Genomic DNA, 23345 nt, shown 5'->3' with positions numbered 1-23345 from the left:
TGAACTAATGAGGTGTTTGTGTGACTCCCACCTATAAAGGATATGAATCGATAGTACATTAAATATCATTGGTGGTCTAAATCTTTTCATTTATTATTTTTACATAATCCAGAAACCCTGCTGTTGAAAAAGTTCATGATTGAAACCGAACATTAACTTTTTCAAGCCATTTCAGGCTTCTGGTAAGCAGTATCTCACACACTGGGCATTGACGTTCATCTCTCACCTTAAGATATTCATAAATATTCATGTCCATGGTGGTATATGAACTTGCAACATGTTAATTGAAGAGCAGATACATTAACCACTTGGTCCGGCCAAGCTGACTAGATGAAGGTGAATTAGCTGGTCTCGTGGATATTGCAGGTTTTCACCCTGCTGAAAGCTCATATTATTTTCTGTGAAATAAAGACAATTTCCTGGAGGATATATGTATCATCGCTGGAAGTTTTTTCACTTGATTATACTATAAATTAAAGAGTCCAAGAAATTACATTCTTCGTTTAATCCTTTATCCAAATGTAAGCAAACAAAGTTTGTGCCTGAAGTAATTTCAGGACTGGGTAACTCATATATAGAGGCCAATGACTTCACTTGAATAAAGGATTAAACCAAGAATATAATTTCTTGGCATCTTTAATCTATAGTATAACCAAGTAAAAAACTTCCAACATCTATCTCTAATCTGGAGTAGTATTTTGGTAATGAAGTGTGACACCTTTTGGCTACTCGTATATGAAAGTACAACTTTTGCATTACTTCAACCTTGGTAACACTTCTGGATCTGGGTAGCGATCCTTCCTATAATGCATAGCATCATACATGTCTGTAAGGATATATGCTTTGCATTATGGGATACTAAGGCAAGTAATGTGAAGTGATTAACCTGTATACACAAGTTGCCCAGTCCTGAAATTATTTCAGTCAAAAACTTTGCTTGAACTTGGATAAAGGATTAAACTAACAATATAATTTCTTGGCATCTTGACTTTATGTATCATCACTCATTATTTTAATTCCAGTAATTTCTAGTCTCATAATCCACTGGTGATATTTAATGTAATATCGACTTATATCCTTTCATAAGTGTGAGTAACATGAATTATGACAGGCTGGATCTTAATTGCCATTTTTTCCCTTCTTTTACTGCAAATATAAAGAGTTTTGCAAAAAAAAAAAAAAGGAATAAATGAATACGTAAAATGAATCATGCTAGAAAGTGAGTATCAGTTTTTAAATATTTTGAACAACCATAAACAAAAGCTTGCCGATGATCATTATACCAGAAGGAATCTTTTGTTTATTGCTATTTGGGTTTTCATCTCACAGCATTTTGCTTCTTAGTGGTTAGTGCATCTAGTGTTAAATCAGTTTAGTAGAAGGCATGTGTGATGTATGGCCTCCTTCGGTGTCCATGACTTCCTGGAGATCTCTGATGATAATGATTTTTTTAAAAAAATCTTCATGCTGCATTGTAAATAATGTGATTGAAATTATTCTTTCTTTCACTAAGCTCCCCCATAATTTGGAAACATTCCTTCGGATCAAGAACTAAATTATCTCCAATGCTTGCTCATTGCTTGTTCCCCCCCCCCTTTTTTTTTTAGCAGTTTGTCGTTGTTGTCTGAGCAATTCAGTTATAGGCTTTTTATATCCTGTTCCTGGTCTGCAGATGAAGTTGATCTTTCTACCTTAATCTTAGCTTAGACATCCGTGGTCTCTCTTTCTTCCTGTAGGTTTATATTTATATGCTAATTTGGGGATCCTATTGTTATTCATCCTTTCTATGTGGTGTAGCCAATTTTGCTGATATTCTTCTATTTCTTGTATGATGTTTTTTGTATCTAATTGTTCTCTTATTTCCGTGTTTTTCTTTTTATCTTACCTAGTGAGTCCCAGGAGAGGTCATAGAAACTTCACCTGTGCTGCTTCTAGTCTTTGTTTCTTTGTTTTAGATCTACGTTTCACTTCCAAATTTGAGAGATGGTTTAGAGGTCATGTTATCTTAATATGTAATCTTAATTGAGTTTCTTTAGTCATTTGTTTTCCAAAATTTCTTTTAATTATGCCATTCATTCTATTGTAAATTTGTAGTCTTGCTTTCAATTGTGAATCAGTATTGTATTGCGAGATTATATTTCCCAAGTATTTGAATTCTGTAACTTGTTCTATTATTTTATTGTTAAGCATAATTTTGACTTTTTTGAATGGTGTTTTGAATGGTTTCCACACATTGCCATAGTTTTTGTTTCAGAGATTTTCATTAAAATTTTTTTTGCTACTTCATTTAGATGGTTAGTTGCAATTTTGAGTTTCAGAAGATAAACTCCAAATTGCAACTAACCATCTAAATGAAGTAGCAAAAAAATTTTTAATGAAAATCTCTTAAACAAAAACTATGGCAATGTGTGGAAACGCCATTCAAAAAAGTCAAAATTATGCTTAACAATAAAAAAAAAATATTTGAGATTAGTACTTGATCATCTGCATAAACTATTGTATTTGGCTGTATATTATTTGTTAGCTTAACTCCATCCTTGACAGTTGTTTTCCATTCTTTTAGGATTCTGTTTATATAAATGTTGAATAGGATTGGGGATAAGCCACAACCTTCTCTTACTCCTTTATTTATAGTTATAGATTCTGATAATGTTCCATCTGCAAATTTGATGCAAATTTTTATTTCTCTGTATAGACTGTTTATTGCATTAATTGAGGTGGTATTTTATCATCTTGTAATATTTTCCAGAGTAGATTTCTGTTCAAGTTACCATATGCCTTTTTGTAGTCAATAAATAGAAGAAAAGTGGGCAGATTAAATTCTTTTTTTTTTTTTCCTATGATCTTTAGCAGTTTCTTCACCTAAAAGACTTCATTTTTATACTGTCAAAAATTAGTTTAAGGTAGTTGAAGAAAAATATTCAAAATTAATGCTTTTTTTTGTAATAATTATCTTATTCAGGTTCTAAACAAGGTACAGGTGGTCATATTTCAGGAAGTTCATCTGCTGCTACTACAAATGGTCCAACTCCATTAATACCCCCAGGAGGACTTTTTGCTCATGGAATACCTAAATTACGACCAGTAGCTCTAAGATTAGGTATAATTGAATATATATATATATATATATATATACACACTTAAGTTGTGTATGTTGAGGAAAATTGAAAAAGATATATTAAGTGGTTAACTTGCAGAGAAAGGTTTTTGTTTTAAATGATGTTTAGAGTATTTTTATTTTATACTATATTAATACATTAAACAAGACTAATATTTATTTATATAAACAAGCTTAGCTTACTTTGTTTTACATATAATTATCAGTGAAAATTCAATGACAGTTGACTTTCACTTTCCCAGGAGAATATTTTAAACATCTTCTAGCCTATATAGGTAAAAATGGCATCAATTTTACATGTTATTCTTTTCTGCTTTCCTTTATGTAACTACTGCATATGTAACACCACTACAAAATGTTTGAGATTAATTTTGTGTTTGCAATGGAAACTAGAATACACAGAAATAAACAATTCACATCATAGCCTGACCATTTCAGCTGAAGGGGTAGCGGAATGGAATAGTAGACATTTCATATACAATGTAATCACATATTAAATAAAAATAAAAGATGTAAAGAATATTAAGAGGGAACAATTTAAGCATGGTGATTATGTGATGATTTACCTCTCTGTTGAGCTTGTTCACTGGAGAGGTGAGAAAGCATACCAATCTTTAAATTTTTCTCATCATCATCAAATTCCTGCCATGTACCCTCAAGGGGTGTACAGGATATGATAGTACTATTTTTTCTCTTAATATTCTATACATTCATTATTTCATTTAACATGTTTTTATATAAATATTTACATTTAAAATAAACATCTTCCATCTATAAGTTACAAAATCCTTCAAAACTTCTGTAATCCATGGAGACCATATTACACATTTTCAATCCTAACAGGTAAGGAAGTAACCAAATCTTACCTTCAGCAGGTAAGGAAGTGACCAAAGACAGTTGTAAAATTCTTTGACATAATTATATTGCCTAATTTTGATTTGGCCACCAAAATGACCTTGACGTATTAGTGATCCTGAATATCAGGATCAATTACATTAAATTTCTTCAAGTAATTATTTACCATTTCCATTGTTTTGTAAAGAAATAGTCCAGTTATAATAACGAAAATTTTTTTTTGTTTATTTGTCAACAATGGAATGATAATCTTTTTTTTTCATAAGTCACTCTTGAACCCAGTGCTAATGTAACAGTGCAAATCACTCCATTTAAATTGATCCACTAGATGAAATAATAGCAAACAACTAGAAATTGTTCAGATTTGAAGTTTTCAGTTGTTGGTATCATTGCAGTTTTTGCAAAAACTTATATTTGGCAAATCTGCTATTTAAAGAATTGTATCGAGTGGTTTTTACTTTGGTAAAAATCACTATCAAAATTCTAACATACATTATACTCTGGCTTATTTTTGGCTTTTGTATTAATACATGATTTTGTTTCATCTAATTTTCTGGACACTTTAAACAATTTGAGAAATTTTAATAGAGATCCTAAATATGAAATTTCATTTAATTTCATCAAGCTAGAAAGAAATTATCCTGAATTTTTTTTTCCAAAAAAAAAAAAAAAAATGGAAAAAAATTATTCAACTTATAGTGAAAGAGAAAAAAACTTTTGATGTTTGAAATAAGGAGAAAACAAAAATCAACCTATCTTTGAAATGAATAACAAATTAGCAGACTCGCTGAGCTTTGATTGTCAGTATTTCTATAGTTTTTGCAAGAACTATTGTACTTCCAAATAGAATTTTTTTTTTCATTCAAGAAATTTATCTTGGTGTTGAATGCTATGGCTACTCTTTTTTCTTGATTGCTGTTGCATAAATATGACATGATCATTATTTAGCAGAACATCACCAATTTTAGTCTTTTTCTTAGTAACACTATAATGATGACATGGTAGTTTTAATTCTTCAGCCAGTTCCATATCTGTTTCATTGGTACTTATGTGTTGATCTTCAAATCTGCTTATGTTGAATTTGTTCTAGTAGCTGACTTTTTCACTTCGTCCTGATTGCTGATGAAAGTTACAGGAGCCTTATTTAACTGGCTGATGTCACGCTTGACATCTTTCATTATGTATAAATTTTTTTTTGTGGATTAAGTTAGGAGAATGCAGTTTGGCTGGCAGAAGTGCCAGCCTAATTTTGTGTGTTTAATAACTAATGGTGCACAACAAAAAAGTTGAGAATTTCAGTATTGTGTATCAGAAATTGGTCTGACTTCCACTGATGAGAAGTCAAAGGTCGAAACCAGTCTTAGGTAGTGACCCTTTCCATAATGCACAGCATTATACACCCTCGAAAAGGTGTGCTTTGAATTTATAGGATACTAAAGTAATTGATGTGAAGTGAAGATACTTCTTATGCAAATTGGTTACTTATACTTTGATGAAGGATTAGACAAGAATATAATTTCATCATCATCAGATTACTTATATATCCTCAAGGGGGTGTACAGGATAGTTATGATAGTGCTACATAAAACAGTTACACCATTACTAACTTTGATCAATAATTTTCCCCAAAATCTGTTCTGTCAAAATTCCAATATAATTTCTTGGCAAGTGTTATTATTTATTTATTTTTTTTAGTTATTTAAGTGAGAATTTTTTTCTTTCTCTCCCAACCTGTTTTTACATTTGTTACTAAATGTTAGCTATATGCAGTTTGAACTGCAGTATGAAAATTCAAGAATTATTTTGGTTTATCTCAAAAAGTAAGAATCTTTTTTTTTTCTTAGTAGAATTATAGCTAAGTATTAAAATGAAAGAAACAATGGGAAAAATGTCAAAGAACATATGATTGACTGTGATAAATGTCAGATTACTTTTCAGTATTAATCAATTATAATTTAAAATAGTGCTTTCTTTCTCTTTTAGGAAATGTGGAGTGCTGATCTCAGGATTATGTGATGAGACAAAGATACTGAATAAAACATTTATTTATTGCTAAAATTATACACATTAATGTATATATAAAAGATTAACATAAAAGAAAATATTGAAAGTTATATTGTAATATCTCCTGGTTTAGTGGAGAAAACACATGTCTGGAGATAATTGCTAACTAAATTTATTTAGCTAATAAATTGAGCCAATATTTTACCTTGGTCACAGTCATCTTCATGAAGACGAAGAAATACAAAAGAAATACATGCATGCAGGCAAACTAGCAGGAAGGCAAACACAGACAGAGTATGAAATCTTATAGTTCTAACTGCCACCCTTTATGGGTATGGAATTTTTCCTGAAGGTCTCAAGATGATGGGCTTTCAGATTTTTTTTTTATAAAGTGAGGTGCTAAATTTGCTCAGATTTGGTGAATATTGTAATGTTGTGATAGATTCTAGAAATAATCTCTCCTTTTATATCTCTTTCTGTATAAAAGGGGATTTTGTTCCATTGGATCCAGTGATATGTAATCATAACATGGTCTGTCTGCTGCTTCAAAATGGCTAGTGCAACTAAATGACCTAATTTCTGGACCAGATGGACTTGGTGGTTTTTTGTCTTAGTTCAGGATTCAAAACTTTGCAGAACTAAAGGATGCTGTAGACTCCAGGTTACTTTGGGCTGCTAGACTGTGGTCACTAAGGCAACTTCATGGGTACAAAGAAATACAACCAAGAACATGCATATACATACACTAGCAGCAAGATGAAATATTGGCTTAGTTTATTAGCTGAATGAATTTATTTAGTAGTTACTATCCAGACTTTTGTTTTCTCCACTGAGCATCAACATAAGTGATAGACAATGTCTAGGTATCCATACCAGATGAGTGATGTTACATGGAAGTGTTGCATCTAATGAATGCTGCTTGCATTCATTAGAAACGTGTGGTTTCTAAGTGTAAATTCAGATCAGCAAAATTACTGAACAGACATGCATTTCTCACTCACTGTTCTGACTGTCGTGGAGTTAAAATCAAGCCCAAGTTTGTTTCCAAAAGCTCTACATATCTACTGTTGTAAGCTTTGCTCTTTTATGGGAATAAATTGATGTAGCATGTGCAGTGTTGATTAACACAAATGGCAACACTAACCATCTGCTACAGGACGAGCTGCGGAACGTGTTTTGGATGATTCTCTGGAACAACTGATGCTTCAGCACAAAAAGAATTTAGAAAAGCGAATTCCTGCCACATCCAAAATTTCAGTAATTTAGCTAATAAAATGCAAAACCCTCAAGTACCTCCAGTTCAGCTCAAGAAAGAATCATTACTCTCAGCTTCAACCATAACTTCACCTTTACTCATCATCATCATAATGCAATTACGGGCATAGACCATCTTGGTCTGTTCCAGTCTCATTATCCATCCAATACCCTTTTTGAGGTCTACCCTTCCTTCTCTTTCCAATTGTCTTTATATTTCAGTATTTGTTTAGGATATCAGGTGTTGACAATTCAGTTTTTACGTGTTCTATCCATCTTTGTTTATAATTGTTTAGTTTTTCTTCTATTGATTTTGTTTTTAGTTCTTTTAAAATGTCTTCATTCCTTTTTTGGTCTAATGTATATTTTGCAGTTCTTCTCATAAATCTCATTTCACTTGTTTTTATTCTTTGTTTATCTTGTTTGTTTATTGCACAAATTTTGCTGCCATATAATAATTTTGGCACTGCTAAAGTATTATATATTTTCAATCATGCTTCTTTTTGTACTATATTTGAATTGAGTGTTCTATTTATCAGGCCCGTAATCTATAAAAATTTTGAAGTTTTTTTAATTTTATGTCTTTTCTCCTTCTAATGATATTTCACATCTAAGATAACTGAAAATATTTAGTGTTCTATTTTATTATTGATAACTATTTTACTTCTAACTGAAGTTTGTCCACAAAATGCCATTGTTTTAGTTTTATCTATGGAAATTTTCCTTTAACCTTTAAATTATATATTACTTTTCGTAAATTGTCTTCCTTATCTGATATTATTACCTGAAGATCTGCAAATAATAGCGTATTTATTTTGTTATTTTGGGAAATTTCTATACCTGGATTGTTTAAGGTCTTCCATTGTATTAACATTTCATTAATGTAAATATTGAAAAGTGTTGTCCTCGCAGTTAGCTTAGTGGCTGTGCGCTTCGCAACCATATGCTTTGGGAAGGAGAGTGTCCTAGGTTCGATTCCTGTCGGTGACATGAGGAGCTGAAAGATCTTCCTCAGCCATAGCCAAGTTAGCCGGTCTTGGGCATGGACAGTAGGGTTTTTTCCCCAGTTTATCCTGGGTTTTTCATCCCACAAAGCAGACAAACCGGACTTGAGAGCTCAACACTACAGGAGATAGGATACACCAGGGCGTAGGGCTGTGACCACCTTATCCTGTGAATGGTTAGGTTCGATGATTAATAAACCCTCGACACCGCAAGGTAAAAGAGGGTAATAATAATAATAATCGTATGATGATACACGGCCGTGAGTCACCTTTACGGGGAGGTACAGCATCATCTCAGTCCCTCCAAATTTTATCCAGGCTCCGGAACCGGCATAGCTGACGAATCAGACCTATGGCTGAGTCAGTATTCCTGACTGTAATCCATGTGTGTTCACTGAGCCAGTTTGCCTGCTTGCAGGATGAAAAACCCCAGATAAACTGGTGGAAAAACCCTACTGTCCATGCCCAAGACCCGACTAACTTGGCTATGGCTGAGGAAGATCCTTAAGCTCCTCACGTCGTCGCTGGGAATCGAACCTAGGACATTCCTTCCCCAGGCATATGGTTGTGAAGCGCATAACCTCTAGGCTAACCGCATGGATAAAAGAGGGTAAAATTAAGATGATGAAAGGCAGAGGGCATCCCTGTCTCCTTGGATTGTAGATTGTTTTTCAGACATTTTTTCATTTATTTTTATTTCATTATCTTTGTATTTATTCAGTATTGCATGTAGTAAAATATTAGGTATATTTATTCTTTATAATATATCAAACAGTATATATCTTTTTACTTTGTCAAATGGTTTTGGGTTTCTAAATTAAATTCTCTTCTTTTTTCTATAAGTAGTTTTAAACAGAAAGCTGCATCCATTGTAGTATATCCTTTTCTAGATCCATTGTATATTTTCAGTTTTTCATTAAGTATTCTACTATATATTTTGTAGCATGTATTCAATAAACTAATACCTCTGTAATTAGCAGGTTTTGTTTTATTCCCTTTTTTAAATATAGGTATTACTATATTTGTATTCCATTCTATTGGTATTTGTATATATTTTATTTAAAAATTTTAATAATCTTTGATGAAATTTTTTTGAACAAATTTATATAGTTTGGAGTTTATCCCACCTTCTCCTGCTGATTTGCCATTTTTTATTTTATTTAGGTTGTAATTCTTTCATTGTTATATCATTTAAAGTATTTTGTAAGTTTCTGGTGTAATTTTTTTTTGATACCAGTATTATTTGTCCAAAGATCTGTAAAGTAATCCAAGAATTCTTTTACATCAATTTCACAATTTATATTTGCAGTTTCTTTTATATCTGCATTTATGTGTTTTAATACTTTATACATACTGGGTCTTATTTGGTATATGTCATTTTCTAGATATGATACAAATTTTCCAAGCTTTCTCTTTATCTCTTTCTGGTTTCTCTTTTGGCTGTTGCTCGTTTTTTTTTATATTCAATTTCATCTTCTTGTTTTTTGCTACTTAACCATCTTTTAAAAGCCAGCTTTTTATTTTCAAGTATTGTTTTTATTTCATTATCCCATATATGTAATTTTTTTATTTTTATGGTATTTTTTGTGTGTTCCTAGACTTTCATATGCTGCTGATGCAATAATTTCTTTTATATTATTCCATTCTTTCTCAATGTCTTCATTTTTTTTGTATTTTTTCTAAGTAGTTATTAATCCTCTGTTGGTATAGATTTCTTATACTTGAATCATTTAGTAGTCTTACTTTGTAATTAGATTTTGTTTCTCTAGTATGTTTATTTTTTGTAGCCAGTTTGGTGGAAATCTTTGTTTTGCCTGTACTAAATAGTGATCTGTTTTCCCATGTTTTCTGTCTGGTTTGGATTTCATTGAGACTTGAAAGTAACATGTTGTTTCCCTATGTCAAGTGACCAGCATGACAATAGGTATCCTAGTGGGGCTGCCACCTTAAGACAACTAGGCTTGCCTAATTTTAGTAGATAGTGGAAACTACAGTTTGAGAGAAAAGAATCACCCCCCCCCCCTACTCTCTAATTTCTCTAATAGCACTGGGGGGAAGTAAGTAAGAGAGAGTAGAGGAAAGAAGAGTAGAAGACTAGTCTACAGATATAATATACCAAGTGTATATTGTAGGAAGTAAGATCAGGTCTAGCTCAGGTATCTCGGGTTTGCCATGCCCATACTCACCAATGTGAGCCCCTAAGACCTTCACTCCAAAGCAGGTATCCAGTCTTTTGTGACAAATATAGAATGTGATATCTGCAGCCTGATGCAGAACTTGCTGCACTTAAAAAGTTATGTCAAACCCAGAATATAATAATCACTAAAGCAGTTGAAGGCAGTTCTACAGTAATGCTTGATTGTTCTTCATACGATTGAAAGGTGATCTTACCAAGAATTGATGTAATTATAGTATGTCCACACTTGCAAATGCATGAATAGACTATTCTTGGCTTTGTGCCAAGAATAGTCTGTTCATGCTGAAGGGGAGAAAGAAATGATGTACAAATTGGTCACAAACACATGAAATCACGTGCTTTTATAGATAAAATTTTCCAACTGTTATACAAGCAAAATATTTACCACTTTAAAAACTACAATGATCATAAAAGAAGTTAATTTTCTAACGTGTAATAATAAACAACTCATCCCACAATAAGTTTTGATTACTCTATTATTGGAATGGATTCTCCTTCTGTTGACATGCACAGAAGTGTCGAAGGGTATTGTATCTGTGGGCATACTATACCACTTAATATGGTGATCTTACCTGAATACAAAAAAGTACTCCAAACATTATTAGTTTCAACAGGCCAGGATATGATTTCATCTATCTGAACACTTGGACTTTTAATCCTAGACCACTCTGTTATGGATTATTATGTTATGGCCACATTTCTTCCCATATGAAAAATTCTGTGTCCTTTAAATCTTGCTTGGCACACCTGATACTCAAAATTACTGATATAGTACTTTTGAGTATTAGTGAGGCTATATTGATATAGTCTCCCTATTCACTGATATATCCATTTAAAAAAAAAAAAAAAGAAGAAGCCTGAACTTCATTCAGATTCTTTCTTTCCCACAGACATAACAGCCTTATTTAGTTTTATCATGAATGCTGGCTATTTTTACATGGCAGGAAAACAAGTAAATTGAGGGCACAGCTGTGGGCTCTCCCTTACCCCTTTCTGTTCTTTTCATGGAACAAACATATCAGTGTAAAAATTATTTCAAATTGATGTGTTTATGTTCACTTTACTTAAAGAAACATTATATTGAAACATTGTTCAGTGGTAAAATTGTGGAAGAATACACAACCTCTTCATTAATATAGTAGGATAATCCTTTAAGAATCCAGTTATGTTCTCTGAATAAATATGTAATCTCTTAGTCTATTCTTATCCATCCACAGGTTCTGGAAGTGAAAAATCTGCTCCCCCACCTCCATCTAGCCATCCATCTGGATTTTTTAATAGCTTTGAAGAAAGTCATTCTAGTGTTAGTCAAAGTGAGATTGGCATTAGCCGTTCTCATCCACCTAGTCCAGCATTTAAATTAAGACAGACTTCATCTCCAAGTAGAATAGAACATTCTATGAGTTGTAGTAGTAAAAATCCTTATGGACCAGGAGGAGTTAAAAGGTTTCCATTTCCAAGTGACATTACAGTTAAAGGACCAGCACCAGTGCCTCCTCCAATTAGTCAAAAGCCAAATTTGGGGCTTGATTCATCAAAATCTCTTACTGATGTGAATGATCAGAATCAAGGAAATGCATCGGCACCTTCAAGACCAGGTGTGAGAAGATCAGTTTCTCAGACTAGTCTTGGTCCTAAGACTCGTCCAGCAAGACCGCCTCCCAATGTAAAACCACCTCCACCCCCTAAAACGTCTGCAGGAGCTCACAATGGTCCTCCAGCACCACCGTCAAAGCCTCCAAGTCTTATTCGCAGGCAAAGTTTTGGTGTTGGTGACATAAACAATGGACCTCTATCTGTGAATTATCACCACCATCATCACATAAACAGTGATATAGCAAAACTCGGTGTTAAAAGTTGTGGTCCACCTCCTCCACCTCGAAATAACAGTGCACCAAATAATTTGCATCAGCTAAATCACTCAGGAAATCAGTTGTCCCACTGCAAAATGACTATTGCTCCTCCACCCCCTCCTCCGTCACGAGTGGGATCAGGAGTATTAACACGGCCTCCAAATGTGAGGCCGCCTCCCCCTCCTATCCGTGGAACAGCACCTCCACCCCCCCCACCCCCACCACCTCCACCTCATTGTCATCAGTTTCATCGTCTTGGACATCCAGCACCACCTTCTCAGACAAGAACATCATTACCAATGCAAGTTGCACTCTCGCCACCACCACCTCCAACCAGAGTTTCGTCAGTAAGAAGTGCTCCTCCAGTTCCATCATTGACTGGTAAGCTTAATTTTATTGACTGGCAGTGTAAGATGTTAAGAAGTATTGATGAAATTTAGCTTTTAAGAGATAAGTGGATCATCTTGGGGATTGTTATGTTGATATTAATGATTATGAATCTGAATTACCTTATTAATGTTTTTTTGTGATTTGCATTTTCATTTATCTGCATTTTTTAGCTTCATCACATGCATCATCTCATTGCTTTTGAATGCAGATTTATCTTTGTAGCTATCTTAAATCTTCAGAATGGCATTGCATTTTCCCCATCCTCTATGCTTAATTATTTCATTTTAAGTGTTTCTAACATTTTGCTGAATTATTGCTCCTTGCATTAAAATATTGTGGTGTACAGCAAAAAAAATCCATGTACAATTGCTGTGCATAGCGGTCAAGGAACTGATTTTTTTTAAAGATAATTAAACTAATATATTTAAAAAACACCAGTTTGACCATTATTATACTAATGCATTTTATGGAAGAATTTGAATTACAAAAATTTTGTAATTTCACTGTTTATTCTTAGTTAATTACAGTTGCCTTTCACTACATCATGAGCGTGATCTTTTTTTTTATTATGCACATTATAAAATTTACTCATTAAATATTAGGATATGCTGAATTAGCTAAAGCATTAATTTAAAAAAAAAGTAACCTCAAATTCTCAAAATACGAGGATGATACTTTTAGGCCTTCACAGAAATATTTCATTCTGTTCAGACTGTCCAAAACGATCAAGCCACCTATATAGCATCTAGTGTTTAAAAGATTTACTCTACATGTGAGGCTAAAATGTATCAGACTGTTCTGTGGAGATACCATGAGAGCAACCATCTGAGAAATTGTTCGTATATCTAGATGTATCGTTACTATATGAAAGCATCATATGAAATGAGTTTCATGCTGTGTCATGCACTACTTCAAGGAAGCTACAGAAATTTTAAGAATATCAGCTTTTAAAATAGTATTTTGGATATCTGATTGATAACATCATCATTATGTGATAACCAATCAAAGAGTACCTTTTTAATGTATTGCGACTATCTATTTAGCAGTCAACATCGTATTGTGAAAAGTGCTGATGCAACAGATAAGGAAATAATTTCAAAGCATACTTTGTAATAGCATTTTGTGAGATTTCCACCCCCCCCTCCCCCTTCATGATGATGTATTAAAATAACTGAGCCTATAGCTATTTTAGCATATGGACTGTAAGCATAATGTTTGTTTTAGCTAATTTTGCCATTAAATGATATGATCAAAATGAAAAGTTATTTTCTGAATACTAACCATTAAGGAATTATCTTTTTGAAAAAATTTCAATAAAAATTGACTCCTCCTGAAAAAGAGGAGGCGTCAGTTTTTTCCCCAGAATAAAAACAATTGGGGGTGGATATTGTGATGAATTTTACTGGGACTAGTTCAAAAGTAAAATTCATAGCTCATGGGCATTTGCAGGTGTCCTAGGATGTAAAGAGAGATCTCTAATAATTAATGTTTCCCAAAATTTGGGAAACATTAAACTCTTGCCAATTTTTACATGGAAAATTTTGAAAAATGAGCCATAGACTCCCTCTAAAACCTTATATCTGGCTAAGATATGTAGATGATGTGTTCTCTATTTGATCTCATGGCCCAGACACATTAGATTCCTTCCTCAGTCACCTCAATAGTCTACATCCAAGAATCCAACTTACGATGGAAAAGGAAAATAACAATAGTTTACCCTTCCTGGACACCTTAGTAACATGCCTTCCTAATGGTAACCTTTCTTTCTCGGTATATAGAAAACCTACTCATATAGGCAGATACATTCACAAACTCTCTCACCACCACCCCTCTCAGCAATATGGCATTATTAAAACTCTAACCAATAGAGCCAACAATCTTTTCCAGTGAAACTGCCCTTTCAACTGAACTCACACACATACACATCTTCCTTTCCTATGGCTACAATGACCACAGGATTAAAAAAAATAATCAAATCCTTCCCCATTCCCCGACCACCTCTTTAGAAGGACTACAGAAATGCCATCACCATACCTTACATCCGCGGTATATCAGAAAAAATAGCCAGATCATTAAAAAAGTACAACCTCCTTACAGCTTTTAATACCGTAAACTTGCTATCCTTATCCGTTCCACAAAAGACCAGCTTCCTCCTCTCTCAGTGCCTGGAGTATATAGAACCTTGTGCCTGTAAACTGGCTTACGTCAGACAGACAGGCAGGTCAGCATCCATTTGGTTGGAGGAACACAGATCTTACATCTGCAATCACGATTATGGTCTATCTGGCCTTGCAGACCAGGTTTTGGATACTACCCACAGGATCTCCTGGAAAAAAACGACCGTTTCACCATAGTAAACTCAAAAGAGAAAGACTGTTTTTTGAATCTGCATCGGCACTCAGGAATCAACCTAATTTAAACAAATACGGTTGCATTAAACTTCCCAAAATTTGGGAAACATTAATTATTACAGATCCCTCTTTACATCCTAGGCCCATAGAGGGCGCACCATCTAGATAGGACTTTAGTTTCACTCACTACTGTATTGCTTTTGTGTGTATGTTACAAAAAGTTTTTTTGTAATCCTTGAAGATGTCTCTGTGACAGAGATGAAATATTGGAAGTATTAAAATTATTTTTAATCCTTTCTCAGTGCTGATAATTATTCCATTAAATCTCCAACATGAATTCTGCACAGCACTTAAGCCTCAACACACGTAAAATTCATAGCATAACAGCTAATCAATATAGCTGAAAATAAGACATTGCATGCACTTATTATTTATATACAGTACAGTTTTAAATTGCAGAATGTTGAAGTTTTTTGCAAGAACTGTTGTGAAATTTACAACATTCAAAGAACTAGAGTACAAGTACTGCTGTTTTAAAAAAAAGTACTAGTAATGTTTTCTTTTGTCTTGTCTTTACCACTATAAATCACTGACCTCAACTTTTTGTCTCTGAAGTTTAACTATCTGCAGTGGACTATCCAAACAATGAGAGGGTGTTAAAATGGGTGGCGCAAAAACCAGCTATACAATCGGTACAGACCATCTGTGATGAGTCCCAGTAACATCATGGTGAACACTAATACTGTATGAAAAGAACTCCATTTACTGTGTTTCCATAGAAGAGCATTGGCACACAAGTTGGAACATCACAACAATGAACAAGGCAGCTCATCTGGCCTGGTGCAGAGCATGTGAACTGGACAATTGACCAGTGGAAAATGGTACTTGGAACGAATGAAACAAGGTTCACTTGTTTCCAGTCTGGCAGGGTGTGGAGGCAGCCTAGTGAATGCTTGTTACCACTGTGTTGTACCCACACTAAAGTTTGGTGGTGAAGGAGTAATGGTGTGGGCTCCATTCAGCTGGTTTATAGTGGAACCACTGGTCATTGTCCGTGGTTTCACAAAGTCAGCTCGATACCTTGATAATTAGGTGCTGCCTATACTGTGGGGTTTCATGGAATGGAGCCATGTTATTATCAAGATGACTGTAACAATATACTGTCTGCTGCGTTAATGTAATATCTTATTTTATTCTTTATTACTAATTAGCAGTGCATGCTTTTTCTCATTATTTATTCTCCTTACTTATTCTACTGTGTACTATGTTTATCCACCTTCCGTATTTACTAGTCATATGCCTATGAACACTGGAAAATTTATTTGTAAGACTGTACCATCCAATATATCAATATTCAGCATAAGACTCAATAAAACTTGTGGTAGATCTCTCTCTTACTAGCATAAATTCCTTCAACAAAGTTTACATAAACAGTTGTGGTTCTTAAGTAATTACACTGCTCTTTTAATTGTTTCCCTTAGTTGTTTCCCGCTCACAAGTCAGATTATTTTTAGAAACAGTGCATTGTAAAATAAAGGATCAGGCAGCACTCTTTTAACAAATAATTAAAACACATTTATTTACATTAATATGAAATATACATGAATCAAACAACTGGGAGATTGCTTTCTCTACCCATCTATAAAATCTTTAGCATAAAATTAGAACCCTTTTACTTCAATACTAAATAATCTCTTTAACTCCAAAACTTATTTACTCTCTGCTTACAAATTCAACTTATTAAACTTCTAGTTTACTCGCAAAGAAGTTAGCTAACTCTCTGCTAAGTTATTTTTACAAATTTGATATCAACTTCTAACATGCAAGTTGACTTTCTTATGGACACTTCTTTTTTATTAAACTAATTCTAAACAGTCCATATATAACAAATCTCCTAGATTATAAGAGAAAATGTACAAAAAGATGGAACTTACAGAGGCTGTGTTGCACATGCAGTCAAGAGTCTTACAATAAAGTCTTTCTGGCATTTCATCTGGAGTTTTAGGCTTCCTTCAGGAGTGTCTTGCTTCAGCGGTATCACGTCGGGATATTGGTGGGCTTTTGGACTGCAATCTACGGTACTCGAATAGCACATGCAAGGGGTTCCAGCATATATGAGCAAATTCTCCTCTGGATCCTACTTCGGGAACTTCTGCTTCTAACTGCCAACTGCGGCTGACTGGCTCTCTCTTCGGTAACAGCGGTTTGCCTTGCTCTCTCGGCAACTGAACCCGGACTGTCCTGCTTAGTAACTGGGGCCTTGCCTCTCCTCTTTTTCTGCTGCCGACTTCTCTGGTTCCAACCTCTCCTCCCCTGATGACTGGAAGCCCTTATGCTGGTCTCAGTCCCCTTTTATTTTCCCGTTCTCCGGATCTTGCACTAAAGGTAGTAAACCCCAAAGAATTCGGCATGACTCTATCATCTTCTTTTAAGTTCGACCCGCTCTTTGTTTTCCTCCGAGCACTCCCTTTTTTTTTGTTTTTTTTTTTTTAGTTTTTTTTTTTATCTTGCCAGTCAGCAGAAACTTGTCTGAACCTAGTGGCACTCTTAGATACTAACTTTAAAGGTGTTATGTGCAGAGCTCGTAAACAACTTTCTCATACACATAACTGTAAACAACTTTCTTGTGCTCTCATTCAGAGCTATTATACAAAGTTCCAGTGGCAAAGCATTGCCTTTGTTTTTGACATTAAAACAGTAAATACAGTCACTTCCCATAGGGTTAACTACATTAATATTTAGCAAAATATACATAGAAACAAACAAGGTTATTTACAGTTCTCATGAGACTTGACCTATGTAAAAATCGATGTTAAAGCACTTTCGTATTTTTAAGCTACATTGAGTTTTACATGACAATCCCCCATTCTGCAAAGCTGCAGCTGTTATGAAATAGTATGAAGAGATAGGTGTTAAACAACTGTCCTGGTGCAGAGTCCTGACCTCAAACCCTTCAAACACCTGTGAGAGATGAATTGGATCGGCAATGGAAAAGTCCAGAGCAGCATATTCTTGATCTGTTGCTGAACTCAGTGCTGCTTTGATGGAGGAATGGAGACAAATTCCACTGATGTCTGCAGTACATTGGTGGAAAGTCCCTCTCAATGGGTGCAGGTGGTGCAAATCCAAAGGTGGACATACCACCTGCTGGTATTAATTGTAAATTGCTGAAGTGTCAGACAATTATTGGTAGATAGTGTATATATCCTATCCTGTCTTGTCGAGTGTCTTCTCTCTCTCTCTCTCCAGGAGATTGACTACCATGTGTCTCCACCATGTCCTATTCTGCACCTCTCTGCTGTTCCTCGTATGAGAAAGAGGTCCAGTCTTTCTTCTTCTCCTTCTCTTTCCCCCAACAGTTCCTTTGTAGGTAGTCATGTCTAAGAATATGCCTGAAATAGCTGACTTTTCTCTTTTTAATTTCTTTTATCAGACTTCTGTTTTTGCCTATCATCTCTAGGTACCTCTTTGTCTTTCCATGATATCCTCATAATTCTTTGCAGCATCCACATTCACATTCAAAGGCCTCCAGTTTTTTCACATTCAGATTGGAGAGTGTATGTCTCTACTCCATGTAATAATGTGGACCATATGTAACATTTGGAGATTCTTAGTCTTGTTTTCAGATTTAATTCTTTAGATCTCAGTAGATTAGTGTATATATAAATAATATAAATCTTTTGAAAATTTGCTGTACATAAACTGATTGGTTTCTGCACAGAGTGACTGTTTTATGAACAAGTGTGACTGACCACATTTTTTTTTTGGAACTGCAAATTTGAAATATATTATTAGGATGTTATTGTGTATTAGTGCTACAATAAAACTTGTTTTGGTTTGCATGTATATATGGTTGTAATGTTTTCACTACACACATAGTCATTTTCAATTCCGCTTATCTAATTTACTCTGTCACTAAATATAGTAAATAGATTCTGTACTGTATTTAGTGATACAATAAAAACTTCTGTTTTGCTTGCTCATGTGCAGTATGGTGTCTGTGTGGGAGGGGAAGTTTTTCACTGTACAAGGGTGCCTTTAGAAACAGTAAGTGTGAGTAAAATGCCATTTGTTCTTGTGAATAAAAATGAAAGTTTCACAAGAAAAGTATGTACTGCATCTGATGATCTACAAAAAATATTAGCATATCTAGGATTTTTACTTAGTGTATGCAGAACATAAATTATACAGGATGATTTGCTTGCTTAGTGCTCAAACTCATGTCATGCTTGGATGAATCTTCTGATCAACATTATTGGTTTGTTGGATATGCCCCCTCTCCTTATAATCATTTATTAAGCTACTAACATAGTTGCTGTTTTTTTTACTTATTGATAAATAACCAATAAAAAAAATAAATCGTTCTTTTCTCATTTTTTTAAATTATTTATATCCTAATTATTTGGTTAATTATTTAATTAACTGTAGACATGCATGTCTAGATGTTATAATGATGACAACATGTAATTCATTTCATCCCACTGTAGCTTATTTCACACACAATACCACAACTGTAAATTATTAATAATTCATTTGCCACTAATGCAAGTCTCTTCACACGTATCCTTTCTCTCCCCTATATGAGACAGTCATTCTCATGTTGGATCATACATCCTGGCTCTGAATCTGTCATCTTGTTAGAACGTAGTTCTTATTTAAATTATCTGTTTTTTATTATCTTAATTAATTGTTGGTTGATTACTAATCCAAATATGAGAAATTTATATTATCCTGCACCACCCTATATTCAGATTAGTCTATATCATATAGTGGAATCAATCATCAACTAACTTTAGCAATCTCACTTTTCTACAGGCCAAGTTTAAAATTAATATTTAAGGCAAGGTTCGATAAACTTTATGAGCAGTACAATGAAGAAAAATCAGGCAAATTGAATCCAATATAATAAACATTTAATACAGGGTTATAGAACATGTACATTTACATGTACATTCAGTTGTAAAATTTAAAAAACAAGATGATGCAAATCAGCTTAGTCCAAATACTCATAACAAACATAAAACATTAGGCATCGCACATTCAGCTGTCAATACTATATTCATCCGAATAATTGAAGATGGTTCACACAGTTCAATGTTACAGAATCTCACAGTAATTATTCTTAAAGTAGAATTCTCTAATTCTCTCTTAGTCAACAAACACTTAATTCAATTATGAGGCAGTTATCACTTCAAGTGGGGGAAACACTTTAAAGCTTCATACCTCTGCTAATTTTAGTAGAACGCCACAGTTAATGTTAAGATATATCAGGCGGAGCTAACTCTTATTTCTTCACGCTGAAATATAAAAAATTGGACTGCTCTTACCGGGTTACATCCTTTGCACATTGGATTCATTATAGGCACACTTAAAACTGAAGTTAACTATCACTTTGAAGTAACATTATTCAAAAGGAATCTTCACTATATAACTGAAATATTAAACATAGAGCTTCACAAGTCTTGACGCACTCGTTTCAGGTAATCTACTTATTCCTTATTTTCTTCTACACATTAATTTCAGCTTTGCACTATTCTTCCTCAAAACAATTGGAATTCGACGTAATTTTAGAATTCTGTAGAAATATTCCAAATTGCCTATTAATTTCCCGGTCCCTTCTTAATTTATTTATGGCATTTCCAATTTCCATTTACTGCCACCCATTACTTCACTCCGTGCTGTCCATAAGCTTTCTCCTCTGTTTTACTTACGCTTTTCAGTAAAATACCTTCATTCTTCCCACCAAAATCCAGTTCTAGCCAGTTCAGCTCGTATCAACTCCTTCTCCCTTCGAATACCATAGCTCACACTCCACGCACGTGCTATCTAAAATTAACTCCATTTCCTTGACAACAGCCAATCAAATTCAATCAGAAGAATTACATAAAATTACTTTCTCTTTCAGTAATGTTAAATAAAAATTATCATAGTTCACATAGGGTACATTAAACTTACATATATATAATTTCTTACAATATCATTATAGGAATAAATTAATAAAATGAATGATATTATTATGCAGAGTCCTTTTTATGACTATTACATTACTTAAGATTATATTATTAAATAATAATAAACAAAATTCAAGGCAATTATATGAATAACACACTATAAGCAAGAGACAAACAATAAATAATATTTACAAGTCTTGCTTATGAAATAGAGGATTATGTTAAATATGAATGGAGTATTATACTTTATAAATTACCTTCATTCATAATTTAACACACACTTGGTTCATGTCTCATTAATGTTAGCTCACATATTTAACTTTTTTTTTTCTTCAAATTTAAATATGCCAACCAAACGTAAGATTTCCTGTAATCATCATCATCAATTTCCTGACATGTACCAGGGTGTACAGGATATGATAGTACTACATGAAAAATTTACATAATTACTAACTTCCTATCTACAATTTTCCTCCAAAACAGTCTATTACTTGTCAAGACTCTAATATTATCATTATCAGATCTTATATTTCTATAGTCTGAGGCACATTATACAGTATCAATCCACCTATATCTTGGTCTTCCTCTGGGTCGTTTTCCTGCCAATCTGGTAGAGAACACATGTTTTGCTAATCTTTCCTCGCCCATTCTGTTTAAGTGACCATACCAACTGAGATTAGCTCTGCTAATGCATTCCTGGTGCAGACAATGTCAAGTTCTTTCCTAATATCCTCGTTTTTAATATGATATTGCCATTGATTCCATCTGTTCATGCCTCTAATCTTTCTCAGGGCTCTCATGTCTGCGGTCTCTAGTCTTTGGTCAAGTGTTTTACTTCTGACCCAGCTCTCAGATCCATAAGTTAACACTGTCTTGTATAGCTAATTTAGTGTTCCGACTAATTTCTCTCTTATTCCATATGAATTTATTCAGTTGGCTTCCTACCATACCAGCTTTGTTGATTCTGTTGTCTATTTCCATATTTAATTTACCATCTTCACTAATAATAAGTAGCTGAAATGTTTTACTTATTCCACAGGTTCCCCGTTCACAACACAGTTGACATATTCAACAATTCTACCTATTTTCATTGTTTTTGTCTTTTTAATGCTGACCTTCATACCATATCTATTACAACAATTATTCAATTTAGTCAGGAAATCTTGCAAATTTGTAGCATATTTATTCAGAAGTACAACATTGTCTGCATAAAGCAAAGAGCTGACATTAACATCTCCAATTCTGATATCATGTTTAATACCACTCTCATTGATAATCCAATCCATATAGATAACGAATAACAGAGGGGATAATGTATATCCTTGTCTCGCACCAGATTTAACATTAAACCATCTTCCTGTACATTATTCAATTCTAACTGCCGACTTACAACTCAAATACAGACTAAGTATTGCTTGATATAATGCCCCATTGACACCATATAACTGCAGCGTATTGAATAGCTTCTCTCTTGGCACCTTGTCATATGCCTTTTCCAAATCGACTAAACTTAAATACAGATCTTTGTTATATTCCCATGCTTTCTCAACTATTTGTCGTAAAGTTAAGATCTGATCCTGACAGCCTCCATTTGTCCTGAATCCAGGTTGTTCTTCACCAAGCTTTTCTTCCACAATTCTTCTCAACCGTTTCTGAAATATACTTGCATATATCTTGCCAGGAACACTCAGTAGGGAAATACCTCTGTAATTCTCACATTCAGTTTTATTTCCCTTTTTATACATGGGCACTATTAGAGCTCTACTCCAATCACTGGGAATTCGTCCCTCTGTCTAGGCTTTCTGAACTATGCAGTGCATTGTAAGACTTTTATACCACCATACTTCAGCATTTTTGGTCGAATATCATCTACTCCTGCTGTCTTCCACATTTCAAGCCTTTGATGGCTTTTTCTACTTCAAGTATGGATATGTATTCCTGACTGCATGCCTCTTCAGTGTTTTTTTATCACTGTGCAGTCATCACTGCTTGTTTCATTTAGCAGTTTTTAAGTAATTACTCCATACTTCAAGGATATATTTTTCTCCTGTTTTCATGTCACCTTTATCATCTCTAACCCCTTTTATAGCACTCTTTCCTCCATTCTTAAGCTTCTTCAATAACCTCCAGAAAATCTTACCACCTTCTTGATATTTATTTTCTATGTTCTTGCCAAAATTCTCCCATGACTTTTCTTTAGCTAGTTTTACACAATGTTTCACTTTCTTACATTTGTCTGTATTCTCTAAGAGCAAAAGCTGACTTATTTGCCAGGAACTTTTGATATGATTTCTTCTTTTCCTTCACTGCCTCTTTAACTTCCTGTGTCCACCATGGAGTTCTGATTTTTCTATCCTTGCAGAGAACT

At 33.9% G+C, this 23345-nt stretch overlaps 1 protein-coding gene across 1 annotated transcript in view; it reads left to right on the top strand.

Annotated features, from left to right (window-relative positions):
• Positions 1-23345, top strand: part of LOC150105511 (uncharacterized) — a 106890-nt gene that overhangs the window by 62635 nt on the left and 20910 nt on the right. Inside the window, exons 3-4 of the mRNA XM_090394852.1 lie at positions 2963-3100; positions 11650-12666. Of these exons, the coding sequence (XP_090250978.1) occupies positions 2963-3100; positions 11650-12666 (1155 nt within the window). The remainder of the gene's footprint in view (positions 1-2962; positions 3101-11649; positions 12667-23345) is intronic.

Source organism: Typopeltis vanoorti, chromosome 6 (genome assembly GCF_054136105.1).
Source record: "Typopeltis vanoorti isolate ZY-2024b chromosome 6, IOZ_Tvanoo_1.0, whole genome shotgun sequence".
NCBI lineage: Eukaryota > Metazoa > Arthropoda > Arachnida > Uropygi > Thelyphonidae > Typopeltis > Typopeltis vanoorti.
This window is presented reverse-complemented; position numbering and strand designations above follow the sequence as displayed.